Source organism: Rhinolophus ferrumequinum, chromosome X (assembly GCF_004115265.2).
Source record: "Rhinolophus ferrumequinum isolate MPI-CBG mRhiFer1 chromosome X, mRhiFer1_v1.p, whole genome shotgun sequence".
NCBI lineage: Eukaryota > Metazoa > Chordata > Mammalia > Chiroptera > Rhinolophidae > Rhinolophus > Rhinolophus ferrumequinum.
The window spans coordinates 117,232,331-117,247,641 of NC_046284.1; the positions used below are offsets into that span (position 1 = coordinate 117,232,331).

General features: G+C 40.8%; 1 protein-coding gene across 7 annotated transcripts in view; it reads right to left on the bottom strand.

The window, feature by feature from the left end:
• Nucleotides 1-733: 733 nt before the first annotated feature.
• The window catches only part of FRMPD4 (FERM and PDZ domain containing 4), a 746,993-nt gene continuing 732,415 nt past the window's right edge, over nucleotides 734-15,311 (bottom strand). For 4 of the 7 annotated variants that reach the window (XM_033107952.1, XM_033107961.1, XM_033107980.1 and 1 more), the window contains 4 exons: nucleotides 14,173-14,311; nucleotides 8,530-9,594; nucleotides 6,881-8,167; nucleotides 734-5,269 (listed from right to left, as the gene is read on the bottom strand). In XM_033107952.1, the coding sequence (XP_032963843.1) occupies nucleotides 3,942-5,269; nucleotides 6,881-8,167; nucleotides 8,530-9,594; nucleotides 14,173-14,311 (3,819 nt within the window). In that variant the 3' untranslated portion in view covers nucleotides 734-3,941. Of the gene's footprint in view, nucleotides 5,275-6,880; nucleotides 8,168-8,529; nucleotides 9,595-14,172; nucleotides 14,312-15,311 lie in introns of all 7 variants that reach the window. The other 3 variants (XM_033108009.1, XM_033107990.1, XM_033107999.1) reach the window with 3 other exon arrangements.

The window sequence follows — 15,311 nt, forward strand, 5'->3', positions numbered from 1 at the left end:
AAACAATGTAATATCCATGTATATTTGGTCCCTATGAAGATTTCTAAATGCTTGGAAGTGATGGGAGTCACCTGAACATAGCTAATTTGCTTTTTTTTTCTTCAATTTCAAAAACAGTTAACAATTATGAACGGTAATAACCAGTCAAAGACAGCAAACTTCTCCTACTGCCAAATCAAGAGTAATCCAGGCAGAACAAATTAGAGTAACATCCTGAGTAGCTCAGACGTCACATTCAAAGAATAGCTGGCATTTCGAAATGTATGAAAGAGGAACATAAACAAATGAAGATTGTCTTCCAAAAGATGAAATTCATAGCAAAAGGAACTGATCCATGGTAGGGCTGCTGTGCCTGCTCATTTTAATATTGTCAGTCTTTCTCTTCTGGAAAATAATATCTTTTGTGATTAGACAAATTCCAGCTGGGCCTAGGGGTCTGTGTTAATTTGAATGTCTGAGGCAATTGCATTCGTGGTTGGATTTACTGTAAGCCTAATGGTGTGGTGCTTAGTCATCTGAGCGCTCTGTCTTCCCACATCAATCAGATCCCTTTGGCCAACCCAAATTCTGGTGGAACTGAGACTCACATAGAAGGGCAAATGTGGTCAGAACAACTTTCTGGGTCAAAAGTTAAACTCATAAACACACACAATAATACTATATATATATATATATATATATATATATATATATATATATATGTATGTATTTGTTTGTTTGTTTTCCCCCAGAAAAACTGGAAAGAAGATGCCCTAAATTGTTGACAATGACTCTCTTTGGGGTTGAGTTTATAGGAATTTTCACTTTCTTTATCATTTATTTCTGTGACATTTAGTTGATATTATTAGGGAATTATTAATTTTTAAGTGTGAAATGGCATTGTGATTATGTTTAAAAGTTCTTATCTATAGGAATTTCTTACTGAAATATTCATGGATTAAATGCTATGATGTCAGATTTGCTAATACATATAGTGTGGAAGGAGATGCGTAGAAATAGAGAAAATAGATTAGACATGAATTGACATGTGATAAGTACATGTTAATTCATTATATTCATGATTGTGCCTACTTTTGTGTATGCTTGAACATTTTATAATAATAAATTAATAAAAATGATAGGTATTATAATACACTTGGAAAAATAGGCTGGGGAATAAATGTGAAGGACCTCGAGTGCAAGAAAGTTTTAATCTCTAGTTGAGTGGTCTCCAAACTTTAGTAAAGGCAATCCTACCTGTGACAATATTTTTGCATACATGCACCAGGCATATGCTTGTTAATTGATTTATTTATTTTAAATGATGTACATATACCCACTGTACTATTATGCCATTATAAAACATACACAAACATAAAAACAGCTGGTTAAAAATAAACACCAGTATCATTCTGATATGTTCTTTCTACACTCTTGTGAACGTGGATCCCACTTAGGAACCCCATGTTTAGTGAATGGGGGGCCCTTGAGGTTTTCTAAGTAGTAAAGTGTTTGTTTATAAGAAACAGCAACTTATCGGAGCACCCGTAGGTAATGGGAGACAGATGAGAAAGACCCAGAGCTATTTCACTGAGGCCTCTCAAAGAACTGGAATGGGTGGGGAAGTTGTTCTGACTGGATATATGATTTGAACAAGGATCATCACCTCCCTGTACACTTCTTTTATACATATGCAATACACATAATGTATTCTGCACAGAGTCAGGATACAATATGCATATAAAACAAACATACCCACATATTATCTTGGGCAATAAAGTTAATGCAATGATTACAATGATAATAATATCTAACATGATTTACTCTGCCAGGAATTGTGGTAAGAACTTTACACACATAATTTTACTCAAAACTCATGACAACCCTATGGAAATACAACTTATCATTGATTTGCATTTTACTATGAAGAAATTGAGACACTGAAAAAATTAATTAGCTTTCCCAAGATAAAAGGGCTAGAAAATGGCAGAGTTCAAACTTAAGACGTTTCGGATCCCATGCTCCATGCCCTTAACGGTTAAACCATATTGCCTCCATAGGGAATTAATGGCAGTGTCCAAATCATAAGATTGTTGTGATGATTAAATGCGATAATATGTAATATGTTTAGCACATTGTCTGACATAGAACACACACCCTATTAATGTTAGTATTTTAGTACACAGAATATTTACCAAAAATTTCCACAGAAAACACCATTAATATTTCTCAATATCAAACATCAATGTTTATAATTATAATTTTAGTAAAATAATGTTTTATTATTTAAACATTATTTTTAATAACACATGTCTAAACTCCTTTTGTATGCTACCATCTACAAATATGTGTGATTTTTGTTATTGAATCTCTATGGAACGACGGATGAGAGACAGCAACTGTGGACTGTGTTATGCCTCCTGCCCAGTAGGCTACAAAAATGAAAAAATTTGTACTTGGCACACTCCTGTCATATTTTAAGAAGCCACGTACATAAATAGGAGTGTGTGTAGCGTAAGCACTAAATGACCCATGAAGTACGTATGTACACGTCAATTTTATTTTACAATTGCAGAGTTTGCATTCTTTTGCTTTGACCCAAAGATACAGTTTGAGAGAGACGACAGTTCTGAAAACTTCTTTGCATTCCATCAGTTTTACCTAAAGTGGTCAAATGTACCATGTCAGTTTTTATTTATTTATTTTTTTTACGGTTTTCATAGTCTATCAGCCAATCCAGATTAGATCATTTAAGAAATACTTTATTATTTATTTAATCATGGCTTCTATATTAGAGCAGGACATCTCCCTGATTTTCTGAACATTCCAGATTTGAAATTTTGTCCCAGCATTAGGCTGTAATGCAAAATTTGGTTGGAAGCATTGGCCCCGGAAGAGGAGGTGATGCATGAAGCTCTGTGACACTGAGAGCTGTGATCCGAGATGTGACTCAGGCTGGTGTGCAGTCTGCTTTACATGACTGGATCTGCACTTACTTCTGATGATCAATAAATGTTTCTGTTTTGTAATTTTGCAAATACTTTACTAAATGTTCTGTCACTCTTAAGGGAATTCTAAGTTTCATGGTTGAGTTGGGAGAGGGGGGATGATGTCTTTGGTTTACATATTTTGACGTTTAGTCAAAGCAGATCTCTCTTTCCATCAAATGATTTAATTTTGGCATTATCAATTCCTTTCAATTTATGTAATTAGATCATCTATAACTAGGTATTATCCAGGAACCTGGCCATCATTCCCTCTGTTCTATTTGGGAAGTATTTTAACTCTAAGAATATCATGAAGAGCATTTGTGTTGACACAATAGAATCCATCCCCACCCATTTCTAACCCAAATGGCACAAGCCAAAATGAAATTTGTAGGGTTCTTGGAAGAAGGCATCAGATAACCAAACACTATGAGCAAAAAATTAATTTATTATATAGATTCTCTAATAATTCATAATAGCTTCTTGAATTTTAAATGTCTTTTTGCTATTTCCAATGCTTAAAAATCATAATTTTAAAACATAACTACTGTTTTATATACATTGTGATTTCTTTCTTTTTTATTTTTCTTTTTTTTTTTTTTTACTTCTAAATATGAATGATATGGTCTCCACGTATCCACTTGGAAGGAAAGGGGATAGGATTCATTGTTTTGCTCTAACATGATAGAATTTAAAATTTCACATCATATACCTGGAGTTTCGACTATGAAAAATAGCCAAATGTCATCACTTTCTTGTATATTTCTTTTACATGTATACATATGTATAATATAAACAGAATACATCTGATTAGTACATTTCAACATTTCCTCAATGTGACTTTTTATCTCCCGTTTTATACAAAATAGCCAAATTTACAGAGAAGAAAGGAGACATCTGTTCATCGTACTCATAAAGTAAATAAAAGTTCATGTATGGCTTTGCAAAGGTAGATTATGACGTGACTTCCATACTTTATTTATTTAAAAGCATCTTGAGAGAACGTGTTAGTGTGCTTACGAGAGCGGCCATGGTGGTTGAATGTCGCGTCGAGAGTCCAACATTGGGATCCCCAGTGGTCTTTCCAGAGGCTGCCTCGGCAGCTTTCAGGAGACAAATGTAGTTTATGACCACTTCATCAATCTTCGCTACAATTTCCTGCCGCTGTGTTTCTGAGTTCACAACTTTAACTAATTGCATGCAAGCTTCTGTTAGGCAACAGAGCACTTGAAAGCTGGAAGTCATAGCTAGGAGCATCTCCTCTGGGCTTTTCTCGGCCATCGCCATTTTCCTACAGGCACTTCCCAACTGTCTGGACTCGATGGATAACAGTTGCTTGTACTGAGAAAGTGTAAGGTCATACGCTTCAGGGCGTAACTCCTCTCTCTTCCCCTTGGTTGCCCTGACAAGGCAGAGCAGCTCATTGGCATCATTCTGGGCTGCGAGGAACCCATCGGGCAATGCATATGTGTTCTCCTTTAGGACATTTATTCTTGCAATCCGGGCATCAAAAGCCAGGTTGCTGAAGTCCAGGTCATCTGGGCCACTCAGATCTTCTGCCCAGACCTTCAGCACTGAAACCTTGGACAGCTCCCCTCCTTGCTTCGGAATCCCAACAGCCAGGGGTGGGCTGGTTGGTTCTGGTGTGGCTTCAGTCGTCTGTGGTCGAAAGAGGCAAGAGACCTGATAGGTGGCCTCTCCCTCCTCTTCATCCTCATCACCATCTTCATCCTGCCCTCGGTTCAAGAAGCAGTAGCTGAAAGGTCCCCGGCATCTCCAATTGCTGCCCTCCAGCTTCCGCAAGGGTAATGTCCTATACAGCTTTGAGTCTTTGTGAGCCACTGGGGAGCTTTTGTGAGCCTTCCCCTCAGAGCTAAAGTGCATCGAGCTTTGGGAAAAACTTTTGGTGAGCTTCTTCCCCAGGGGGAGTTCTGCTCGCCTTTCTGAACTGGCCTCCTGCACTTCTGTGATAACTGGACACTTTAAGCTGACTGCACCCTTGGTTCTCTCTCGGAAGGTCTCCAAACCTACAGATCCTGAGAAGATACTGCTGCTGCTATGTCGCAGAGCCCTCTGGCTAGGAGGTGTCCCCAGGCTTCCCCGTCTCAGATCCAGTGGTCGCCAGCTCACAGTCTCTCCGTAGGCCTGGTTTGCTTGGGAGAAATCATTAGGGTCTTGATTTGGAATTGGCACCTTTGATTCCGAGTGAATATTTGATGGTAGCAGGATGGGATCAGCTTCAGGATGTTGAGACCAAGCTGAAGGCATGCCTCCTCGTCTCTCCTTCCCAGGCTCTGTCAAAGCTACACTAGGGGTAGTAGAAAAACAGAGAGAATCATTAAGCATCTCTCAGGTGGTCAATTTTACTGTATCTTTCTGTGGTATTTGTCATTTCCCAAGGATGCATTCAAGAAGGGCTGCCATTTGTCAGGGTCGCCCCACTTTTCAAAAACTGCCTTCTGAGATCTTATAGCAGATTTCCATTTTAAAACATTTTAAGAAATAGTGGAATCTGTTATTTCTTAAACTACTTATTCATTTGGAATTGTCCAGAAATCCCAAACATTTTTAGGGAGACAGTGGAATTTCATGAATTGCCTTGCTCCCAATATTTATCTATCAAATCTTACACACATAATTAGAAAACACACATCCTACAAATAGATAATTCAAACATATTTATGACATTTAAGTTTCATTTCAAGGGAGTTAGGAAAATCCTGGCATCAGTCAACCTTTTTTTGAAAACGTAGCCTAATTTAATTAATGCACATTAAATTAAAACTAGCCTTTTTAAGAAGACATCATGCAGTTTTTCTGGTACAGGGTTTGAAGTTGAGACACTGGGCAGGTTGCTCAACTTTTCTCAGAAAAGTTGTCATGCGAAGAAAATAATCTCCATCTCACAGTACTTTTGTGACAAACACAAGGTAAGTTAGATGAAAGCTCTCTGTAAACTGCAAAGGATTCAACAGTGTGCTTTCATTAGTTTAGAGGTAAAGATGGCTAGCTGGGTGATTCCTAGATGGGTTTCTCAAGGCAGGTGAAGCCAGTGCTGGCTTTTGAGAAAAGTAGATAATCTTAAAACATCAGAAATGGAAATTAACCAATATAAGATCTCACTGACCTATATGGAAAAGACACTACTGATGATATAATTTGAATTTGGAAAGTATGAAAGAATATCTGCTTCTGTCACATGGTGGCTGGCCAGGTTGATCAGTGAGAGGGATAAGTGCCCACTGGGTGGTAGAACAGTGAAGCAGGCATAGAAGGTGGCTGTGTTCTTGTTTCTATCTGTGTCTAGATTTTACTATTTTGGGGAAAATAGAGCATGCACACCCTCAAAACCTTGCTGACACTGAAGTATGCCAGACACCTCAGGATACTGCTTGAGGAGAGTCTTACAGTCAGGAGGAATCTGGAGGTATTGCTGAAAGGCAAATCATCTTCCCCAAGCCCTCCAATCTTCCTGATTCCCTGCTCGATTGGCCTTCCTTGACTCTCCAAAATGAAATGGCAAAACTAGAAATTCGATATCTTAAAAAGGAAATCAAACTGTTTTGGGGATTCTAAGTGATACTCTCTTATAACTAAAAGTCACCCTGGGCACTGCTAAAAGTCTACTTTTAGAATTTAGAAAAAATATAGGGCTCCATCAAATTCTAAAAGCAAGGACAGAGGAAGATTCTAAAGAGCAAATGCCATCTTCAGTATTGTTTCAGATCTGGAAACTTCGATATTTTTTAAACATGGAGGGATCAATGATTAATTCTTAACCTAGCCATAGTTCTGCAGCCTTTTAAAAGATTCTAACTTTTTTGGTCCAGACATTATATTTTTAGGTTTGTTGTAAGTTTGGATTACATGTCCCTCGTGTGTAATGCAAAGCACTAAATCCATCATTGCTGTACCTGTGGTTTCCTTAATCTTGGGGAGTCGATGACATCCATCTCTCAAAGTGCCAAAGAGGGGTTCAGCATTAATGGCTGTGTGCAGAGCAGGCACTGTCATCCTTGGACACACCCCTTCTGACTGTGGGTGTAATTCCTTAAAGGTGGCTCCGTGGTTGGGAAGCCCAGTGGCTCTCTCCTCTGAAGGAACATAACTCACGCCTTTCCCAGAAGTCTCAGGAATCAAGTGTTTCCCCATGGAGGGGCACAGTGGGGACTCCACAGGTGTCGCACAGGTGCTACAGCTGCTGCCTGTGCCACAGCCTGCATCCACCGAAGAGCCTTGAGAGCTCTGTAGAGAGAAATGGCCCTCGCTTTGTAACGATGACATCCGCTTGGCCAAGTGGTAGTCACAGAGATGGGCCACACTCTCTTCTGCCCCAGGAAGCTTGGAAGGATGGTCACAGGTAGACGGGTCAGCATCCTCTGCGTTATCTAAGTCTTTGGCTGAAGAGACACAGGTCACGTCAGTTAAGTGGTCCCGTTGGCCAAGTCCTGACACCTCTCTGGCTTCCCCATCGGTAGCCCCTTCATCCTTCCGTTCGGCCTCTCTTGATCCCAGACCAGAAGCTCTTGGAAAGGTTATCCCTGTTGCTGATTCCAATCCACTTTTTTCAGCCACCCCGCCCTCAGTGGCCACATACCATCTTTGGCTGTCCTTGCGAAAGGCAGTTCTCTCCAGGTTAAAAGTGCTTAGGTGTTGACTGTCCCTTGAAGACACGGGACCAAGTTTACCTTTGGCGTCCTCCTCCACCTCAGCTGTTTTGGTCCCCTGCTGTTTTTGCCCTGGTATGTTCCCATTAGGGGGTGCTTTCCCCTCCCCATTGGCCAGCTTGCTTTTCCTTTTGCTGGTGCAGGAATACGCCACCGACCCCATGTGCAGTTTGCTAAAATAGTCAGTGAGTGACTTGGTCTCCATGGTTTCAGGCTCCATCTCCATGTGGTCTGAGTGAAGTATCTGCTTGGAAGGCACAACTTTGGGTGGGAGGTCAGTCACTGGACGGGCAGCCAGGGTGTGGGAGGACTTTGGAGGCAAGCCCCCAGCAGGGGTTTTGGAGGTGGGGAACTCTGTCTGCTCTTCTGCAAGGGGGTGGTAGCCTTCGTGAGTGGCCAAGAACATGCGGGAGAGGTTTTCTGACTGCTTCTGTGCTGTGGCCAGTTCAGAACTCTCAGTCATTTCAGAAGAGTTAGTTTCATTGCCCGAGTCTGACGAAGACTCGGGACTATAAGCCCGCAAGATGGCTACACCTGCATGCCGTAAAAAACAAGAACCAATTAATGGATGCATCAGAGGTACTAGGAGACATGTAAGAAAATGGGACTCATTATTATTAAAAAATAAAACAAAACAGGTTTTTCCCTTTTCAGTAAGGACTCTGAGTTTATTGCACAGTTGTTCCAGAAATGGGGAAAAAAACGTGCCACGTGTGTAAAAAAATAACAAAGGAAATCGCATACACAAAAAATACATGATGGTAGTTTCTGTACATTTATGAAATGGGGCATGCGTGAAATGGAGGACACCACATAACAGGACTCCAAGGGCAAATGGCTTGAAGGGACGAAATGATAAGGTTATCAGTGAATAAATGTAACAATTGTGAAAGAACCTGAATTGTCACTGGTCTGCTGTTCTTCTGAGACGGACAGAGCTTCTAGAGCTTCCAGCCTGGAAACGACGGTGTTATCCAGTGTCTTCTCACACTTTCCCTCGGCGCTGGTGGGCACAGCATCAATGAGGGACACCGGGATCTCGTCACTTTGCAGGCTGCTGCCTGGATCTTTGTCCTTGAGGAAGGAAGCTGCCTGGCTCTGAGAGTCCTCCTCATCTGAACTATCTCTAAAACCCGGTGGGGGAGCGGCAATAGCCATGTTCAAGGAACGCAGCAGGAAGTCATCCTCATTGTCATCCCCTTCCGGAGGGGGCAGGGACGTGAGGTCAATGATGTCATCACTTGACCCAGACAGGTTGAGGATGGCTGGCTGGTTCATCTCTCCCACGACGAGGTCTTCCTCACAGCTCACCTCATCCTCGTCCTCTGCATCGTCGGTGTTTTCTGCGTAACAGATGTCATGCAGGAGGGGCTCCTCTATTTCCTGGGTGGCCTCGAAGTTCTTCACGTCACCTATGTTTGCATAAACAGAATTTGCCACAAATTGGATGCTGTCTGCATCTGGAGCGAGATCCAGGCTCTTCATGTCATTGGCACTGCTGATGTAGAGATTCCTCTGCTTCTCCAGCAGTTCTGGACTCTCGTCCAACAGTCTCTCATAGGCGAGAGTTGGGGGATTAATACCATCATCTATGGCGAGATCTCCAAAAATAAAGGACACTTTAGCTCCTCTCGGAGACTCCTGTGCTTTCTTTAGAGTTTCTGGTCCTGAGAAGGTCAACAGGGACCGCTGAGCTAGGCTTCTGTAGTCCGCCTCACACGGAGCCTCTCCCGGCTGCGTCAGTGGCTGGTTGAGTTCGTCTGAAGGATAGGTGTTGTCTGCGTACAAGTGCCGGTGGTCTTTTCGACACAAGGTGCCATCTGAAACCTCAGCTGTCTTCTGTTTTGAATCTATGTATGTTATCTGGGCTTCTTGTTCCCCTTCACCAATAAAAGTGGTCATTTGGGGTATACAGTTCCAATCTGGGCCAAGGACGTTATGTTTTCCTTTATTTTCAGTTCCTAAAGAGAAAGAATCATGCAAAGACACGTTACTGTGCTGTCTGGTTTCTGAGGGCCTCGTCTCTCTTAATTTAATGGCTTGTAGCATCACTTCTGTTAAAAATGGGGTTATTCAGCTTTCCAAATAAGGTACTGGTCGATTTAGGCTTCAGGGTGTAAGGCTTTCTTGGTGAGGAGAAGATACATTAACAGAATTCATAGTGCATAAAATATAATTGCTATTTGATAAAATATAATACCATTTGAGAGTAGGGAACTATAGCTTCATTCCACCTGACTCTTGGTTCTATTATTAAAAGATCTCATTTACATCTATGAATGTGACTATAAAACGTGCCTTTTAAAATCCTTAAAGGTGGTAGCCCAACATGCTGTTATTCCAGAAAATACACTGCCCTTTACGTTGTAAAGCGAGGTCTAACATTGCTCACTTTGTAAAGGAAGATGTTGGACTTTTCCTCATCGAGATAAGAGGACGTCAAGGATGCACGTACTTCAACCACATAGTTTAGAAGACATTGTAATGACCATGTAATAATGTAAATATATACATATATATATGCACAGAAATCTATACATACATATGTATATATATATATATATATATATATAAATATAATATAATAACAGATATTGGAATGATAGCACTACAACCTCTATTTCTTCAGCCCCTTTATATCCTAGTGGGTGTTTACATATTCATGCAAAAATGTCAGTATATGTGCCTGTATGCGTTCCACCTTGTGCATCTCTCTGCTATTTCTAAGCACACTTAATACTTTGACTAATTTCAATTTTTATTTGTATCATGAGAACACCTAAAGATTTGTGTGATGTTCCTTGTGAAGTAAAATGCAAGATCCTAATTTAAAAATTGTTGTTTTGTTTGTTCTTCACGGGTCTTTCAATAGGGAATTTTGATGTGGAGATTTTGCTCTGATATTTACCAAAACAGGGCAGTGTGTCACTCTGTCAATACTGTTTTATAGATTCCAGAGGCAACATTTTAAGGAAGTGCTAGGGCCACATATTCTCCCATCTGTTTCCTCAAGTTGCCCCCTGTCCCACGGTTGGGCAATACTGATATCAGATATACAAGACATGGGGAAAAAAATCGGTTTTACTGAAGAGGTTCTTGCTTTCCCCAAATTATACAGTGAACTTAATGCTGAACAATATTCCAAGTCATTTTACTAATTACATATATTTTCATGAATAGCAAGTAAAAGATATCATTTTGAAGACACTGAGTTACACCAGCCATATTGGCATGTTACTTTACATTAAATACACATGTGGGGTTTCAGTCTTGTTTTATTAACAACAACTTAGATTGTGACTGGCTGTGTGTGGGTGCACGTACGTGTGTGTCAGGAATATGGACTGTCAGGGGGCGGGAAAAGTGGTTCAGCAAAGTGGTGATGGAGCTTGGGCTTTAAACCTGGGGTGGGCAAACTGTCTCTATAAGGGAAGGCCAGATAGTAAATATTTTAGGTTTTGTGGGCCAACTGCTCGGTGGAACAGTGACTGAACTATGGTGTTATAACATGAAAGTAGCCAGAGATGACACATAAACAAATGGATGTAGTAGGTTGTACAGTGGCCCCAAAGGATATGTCCATTCTGGGCATGTGACCTTATTTGGAAAAAGAGTCTTTGCAGATGTCATTAAGTTAAGGCTCTCAAGATGAGATCATCCTGAACCATCCCAAGGGGCCCTAAATCCAACGGCAAGTGTCCTTACAAGAGACAAGTAGAGGGGGATCCGGGCCACACAGAGAAGAGGGGAAGGCTATGTGAAGACAAAGGCAGAAATCGGAGCTATGCAGCCATAGGAATGCTGACGGCCATGAGAAGAGGAACACACAAGAAAAGTTTCTCCCGTAGAGTCTTTGGAGGGAGTGTAGCCCTGCCAATAGCTAGACTTTGAACCACTAGCCTCCAAAACTGTGAGAGAATAAGTTTCTGTTAAGTCCCCAAGTTTGTAATAATTTGGTACGGCAGCCCTAAGAAACTACTACAGTGTGTGTGGCTGAGTTCCAATAAAACTTTATTTACAAGAACAAGATTTGGCCTATGGGCCTTAGTTAGCCAACTCCTGGTTTAAACCAACAGGAAAACCGAATAAGTTAGCGGACTCAAAGCAAGTTAACCTATACTTACTCAGACCCCCCTAAGGCCCAGAGATGCATAAATATGTGGGTTCAGGATTTTCAAAGAACTTGAAGGTTAATTTTCAAGATTGAGAACAAGAAATGGGGGTTTATAGTTCCTTGTTAGAAATCTTGATGAAAGCCTTTGATCAATTTGAGATAAAAAGAAAATACACACTTAATCATGGCTTCCTTCCAGAAAGGTGGACTGATTTGGCTTCTGGAATGATTTTGGAGAAACGGAAGAATATGGAGTGGGAGGGGAGAATGGACTAGGGATGACCTGGCCTCAGCAGACTTCACTCTACATTTGTTGAGTATCAAGAGGTCCTTTGGGAGTTTCTGAAGAGAAGAGAGAACTTTCCACCATTAGACGATGCTAAGCCTTGGCCAACCAGTTGCTTACGGGAGTGTGCCATCTCTTTCCCTCGCCCTCCCTTCTCTCTCTCACACACACACACACACAAGTTGCATGTATGTGCATTCTGTCTCTCTCTTTCTGAGAGTGGAGAGTAATATTTGAAACATGTGGCCTCATGCTCATTGTCACTGTAGAACTGGGAGAAATTACTGAAAAGTTCAAGTTCCATTCTCTTCCCTTGGCAATAATACTTTCTGGAACTAAGGTCGTGCCTCTTAAAATTTTATTAAACATCGCATGTGAGCCAGTATAAATTAGACGGAACTCAGGCCTTTATTACCACGGCCATTTTTAGAATGGTGGGTTTGGTTTTCTTCATGCACCTGCACAATCTTACCATGGGGAAAGGGTTTTATTTGCAAGATAAACTGTAAGATTTGAAAATAGAAAGCCAAAAACTGGTTTTCCAATGTTAAAGAACGGCGTTACGTTGCTGAACTGCTCTTAGGAATTTCAAAGGTCAGTGTTCGATTGCTCTAAATTTCCTAGCTCAAGGAAAACGTAAGTTCATAAAAATGTTCACCACCAAACTCTCCCTTTTGTTTCTTCCCTATTTATTTCTAATCCTGTTTGTCTCTCGGGGTCTTTCTTTGCTTCATGTCTGTCTTCCGTTCCTTTCTGTGTCTCTGTCACTTTCGTTTGAATTTTTTCCATTCCTGTTTTTTTTTTTTTTAACTGCCAATTAGTAATAGAAGTACTGAGCATCATTTTAGGCATTCTACATAGATGTTTTTCTAATCCTTGCATTGTAAGCTAGATTTTTAATCCCAATTCTACAAATGAAAAAACCAAAATTGAGAGAAATTAAAAACAAAACACACTTTGGGGCCGGATTAAATCTAGTTGCAAGTCAAAGTTGCCCTCTGGCATGCCTCGTCCATTTCTCTCTTTCTTTCTGGTTTCCCTTTATCCTATGACTGTAATTGTTTCCATTTAACCAGCCATCATCATAAACTGTGTGCAAGTCTGTCTCTGTGTGTGTCTATCTACATATTATATTTATGAAATAATGATTCATGTGTTCTACTAAGTTTAAAAGTGAGAGGATTGTCCTTCCCTTCTTTCCCCTTTTCTCTCAGAAACAGTGACAATGGAATTTGTTCTGTAGAATTTTCCTTCCTTTTAACAAAAACCCTGACTATGGAACCCTTGCTTATACTGTTTTCAAGAGTCAGTAGCTTTGGCTTGAATGGTAGTATCTGTCCATCAGTCACATCTACTGACTGTCCACTGTAGATGGAAAAATATGTCAAACACTGAAGAAAAAAAATTCTAAAACAAATGAAAACCACCCATCCTCAAAGAAACTATCAATTTAACATCTGCAGTTCTTCTTGTCCTCACTCTGGGGCTATTTCGTCCCAGTGACTAGATTGAATTATTTGATGTCTTTGCCATTTTGATGCTCCCACTACAGAGCTAAGATGGCTGCCGGGGTGGGGTCCCTTCTAGAGCCTCATGTCCTGTTGGTAGAGCTCCCAGAATCCTGGAGGTAAGCCTGACTCAGGAGGAGGAACCCAGGCATCTGTGCTTAGGGCATCTTAAGGAGGGACAAGCCCTAAAGCTGGGGGCTCAAACTCTTACTGGGCATTCCATTGTTAGTTCTTTGCATCCTGACCTCTGTGAAAGTTGTTTTAAATGAAAGTGAGGCCATGAAAGCTGGCCATAAAGATTGATGCTTACCCGCTTCACAGTAATTAAATCACTGCCTTTGATGCACACACCCCTTTTTTTCCACTGAGGTCTCCCCTCAAGCGACCCCACAATTCTTATATACAGGCATTTCCAAGTGACGTGTAAAATGTGATGGAAAAAAATCAACGTTTTCATTTAAAAAAATTAGTCCATATCAGATATATTTGAAAGCTTTTGTGTTAAATTTGGACATTAATTTTTTTTTATGTATATGATTTTAACTTTTCAAGAAACATTCTTATTACTGTTGCCAGGTGGGGTGGAGAAGGGGTGTGGAGTCAGTGCTTCATGAGTTTAGGAAAAAAATACCTGTTTCCTGGGTCTTCGCATTTTTCTTGTTGGCCATGTTAAATATCGACCTCCTGGAATCCACAAGTAGTCTGTAGTACCCAGCTGTTAAGCAGGCCAGATTCATGGCATCTGACGACTCCATCAGGAGCGTGATGGGCTACATAAAAGAGAATGTTTTGGTTAATAACATCCCTCAGGTGACAATGGCTGCATTTGTGCTTATGAAATGTAAACAAAAGAAGTTAATCAGCAACCATTTCACTGGGAAAACACAAGTGGGGAAAAGGTCAGGCGTAACACAGAAAGCCTTACTGAAAAACATTTGGTGACACCATTTTCAAAGCCCAGACATTTTGAGGCTTTTCCAAGACGTATTCATATGAAAAAATAATCACGTTGGTTTTGTTGCCGAATAGTTAACACTGTAAAAAGTGATAGTTAAGGAGTCAGTTACCAGATGTGAACCCGTAATCTGAAAAATCACAGGAAGATTAAGTTTGGGTTCATGATGAAAATTAGTGTTGAAGAGAGGTAAAAATTAAGTGGAAATTACTGCTAAGACTGAATGAAAAGTGTCAAAGAGATCCAGGAAGACAATACTTCTAAAAGAAACTATAAATTCACAGGAAGGCAGCACAGAGATGGGAGTTGAGAAACGGCCTTGCTAAAACTTTTTGGAAACAATGAGGTTACCACCTCATTGGACACTGATCTTGGGCATATAGGGAAGGAAGTATTCAATGGAAGTAATTATTCTCATTGAGTTGGGAAGGGTGGACTGGCTGGTGTGTTTTTGTTGAAAGAGCGATAAAGTGAGAGGGAAATAAGGGAGCAACCGAAAAGCAGACACCTAGAGAAGCACAGAAACAGCAAGACAGCAGGCCTCTTGCTTTCACTCCCTGGTGTAGGACACTGGCCAGGTTTGATGTCCTTGCTGGTGGAATCTAACTCTCATCCAAAGCTCCTGTACTACTTGATGAACTGCCTTTTCCTTCCATTTCCACTGAGGTCTCCCCTCAAGCCACCCCACAATTCTTATATATAGGCAGGAAACCATCAGTAGGGTCTTGCCACCCACTTCTGTTTGGGACAGATTATGCCTGCTAGCAGGTCTGTGATGACTGCATCCAATTCACCCCTTTCCAACGATGGAGCTA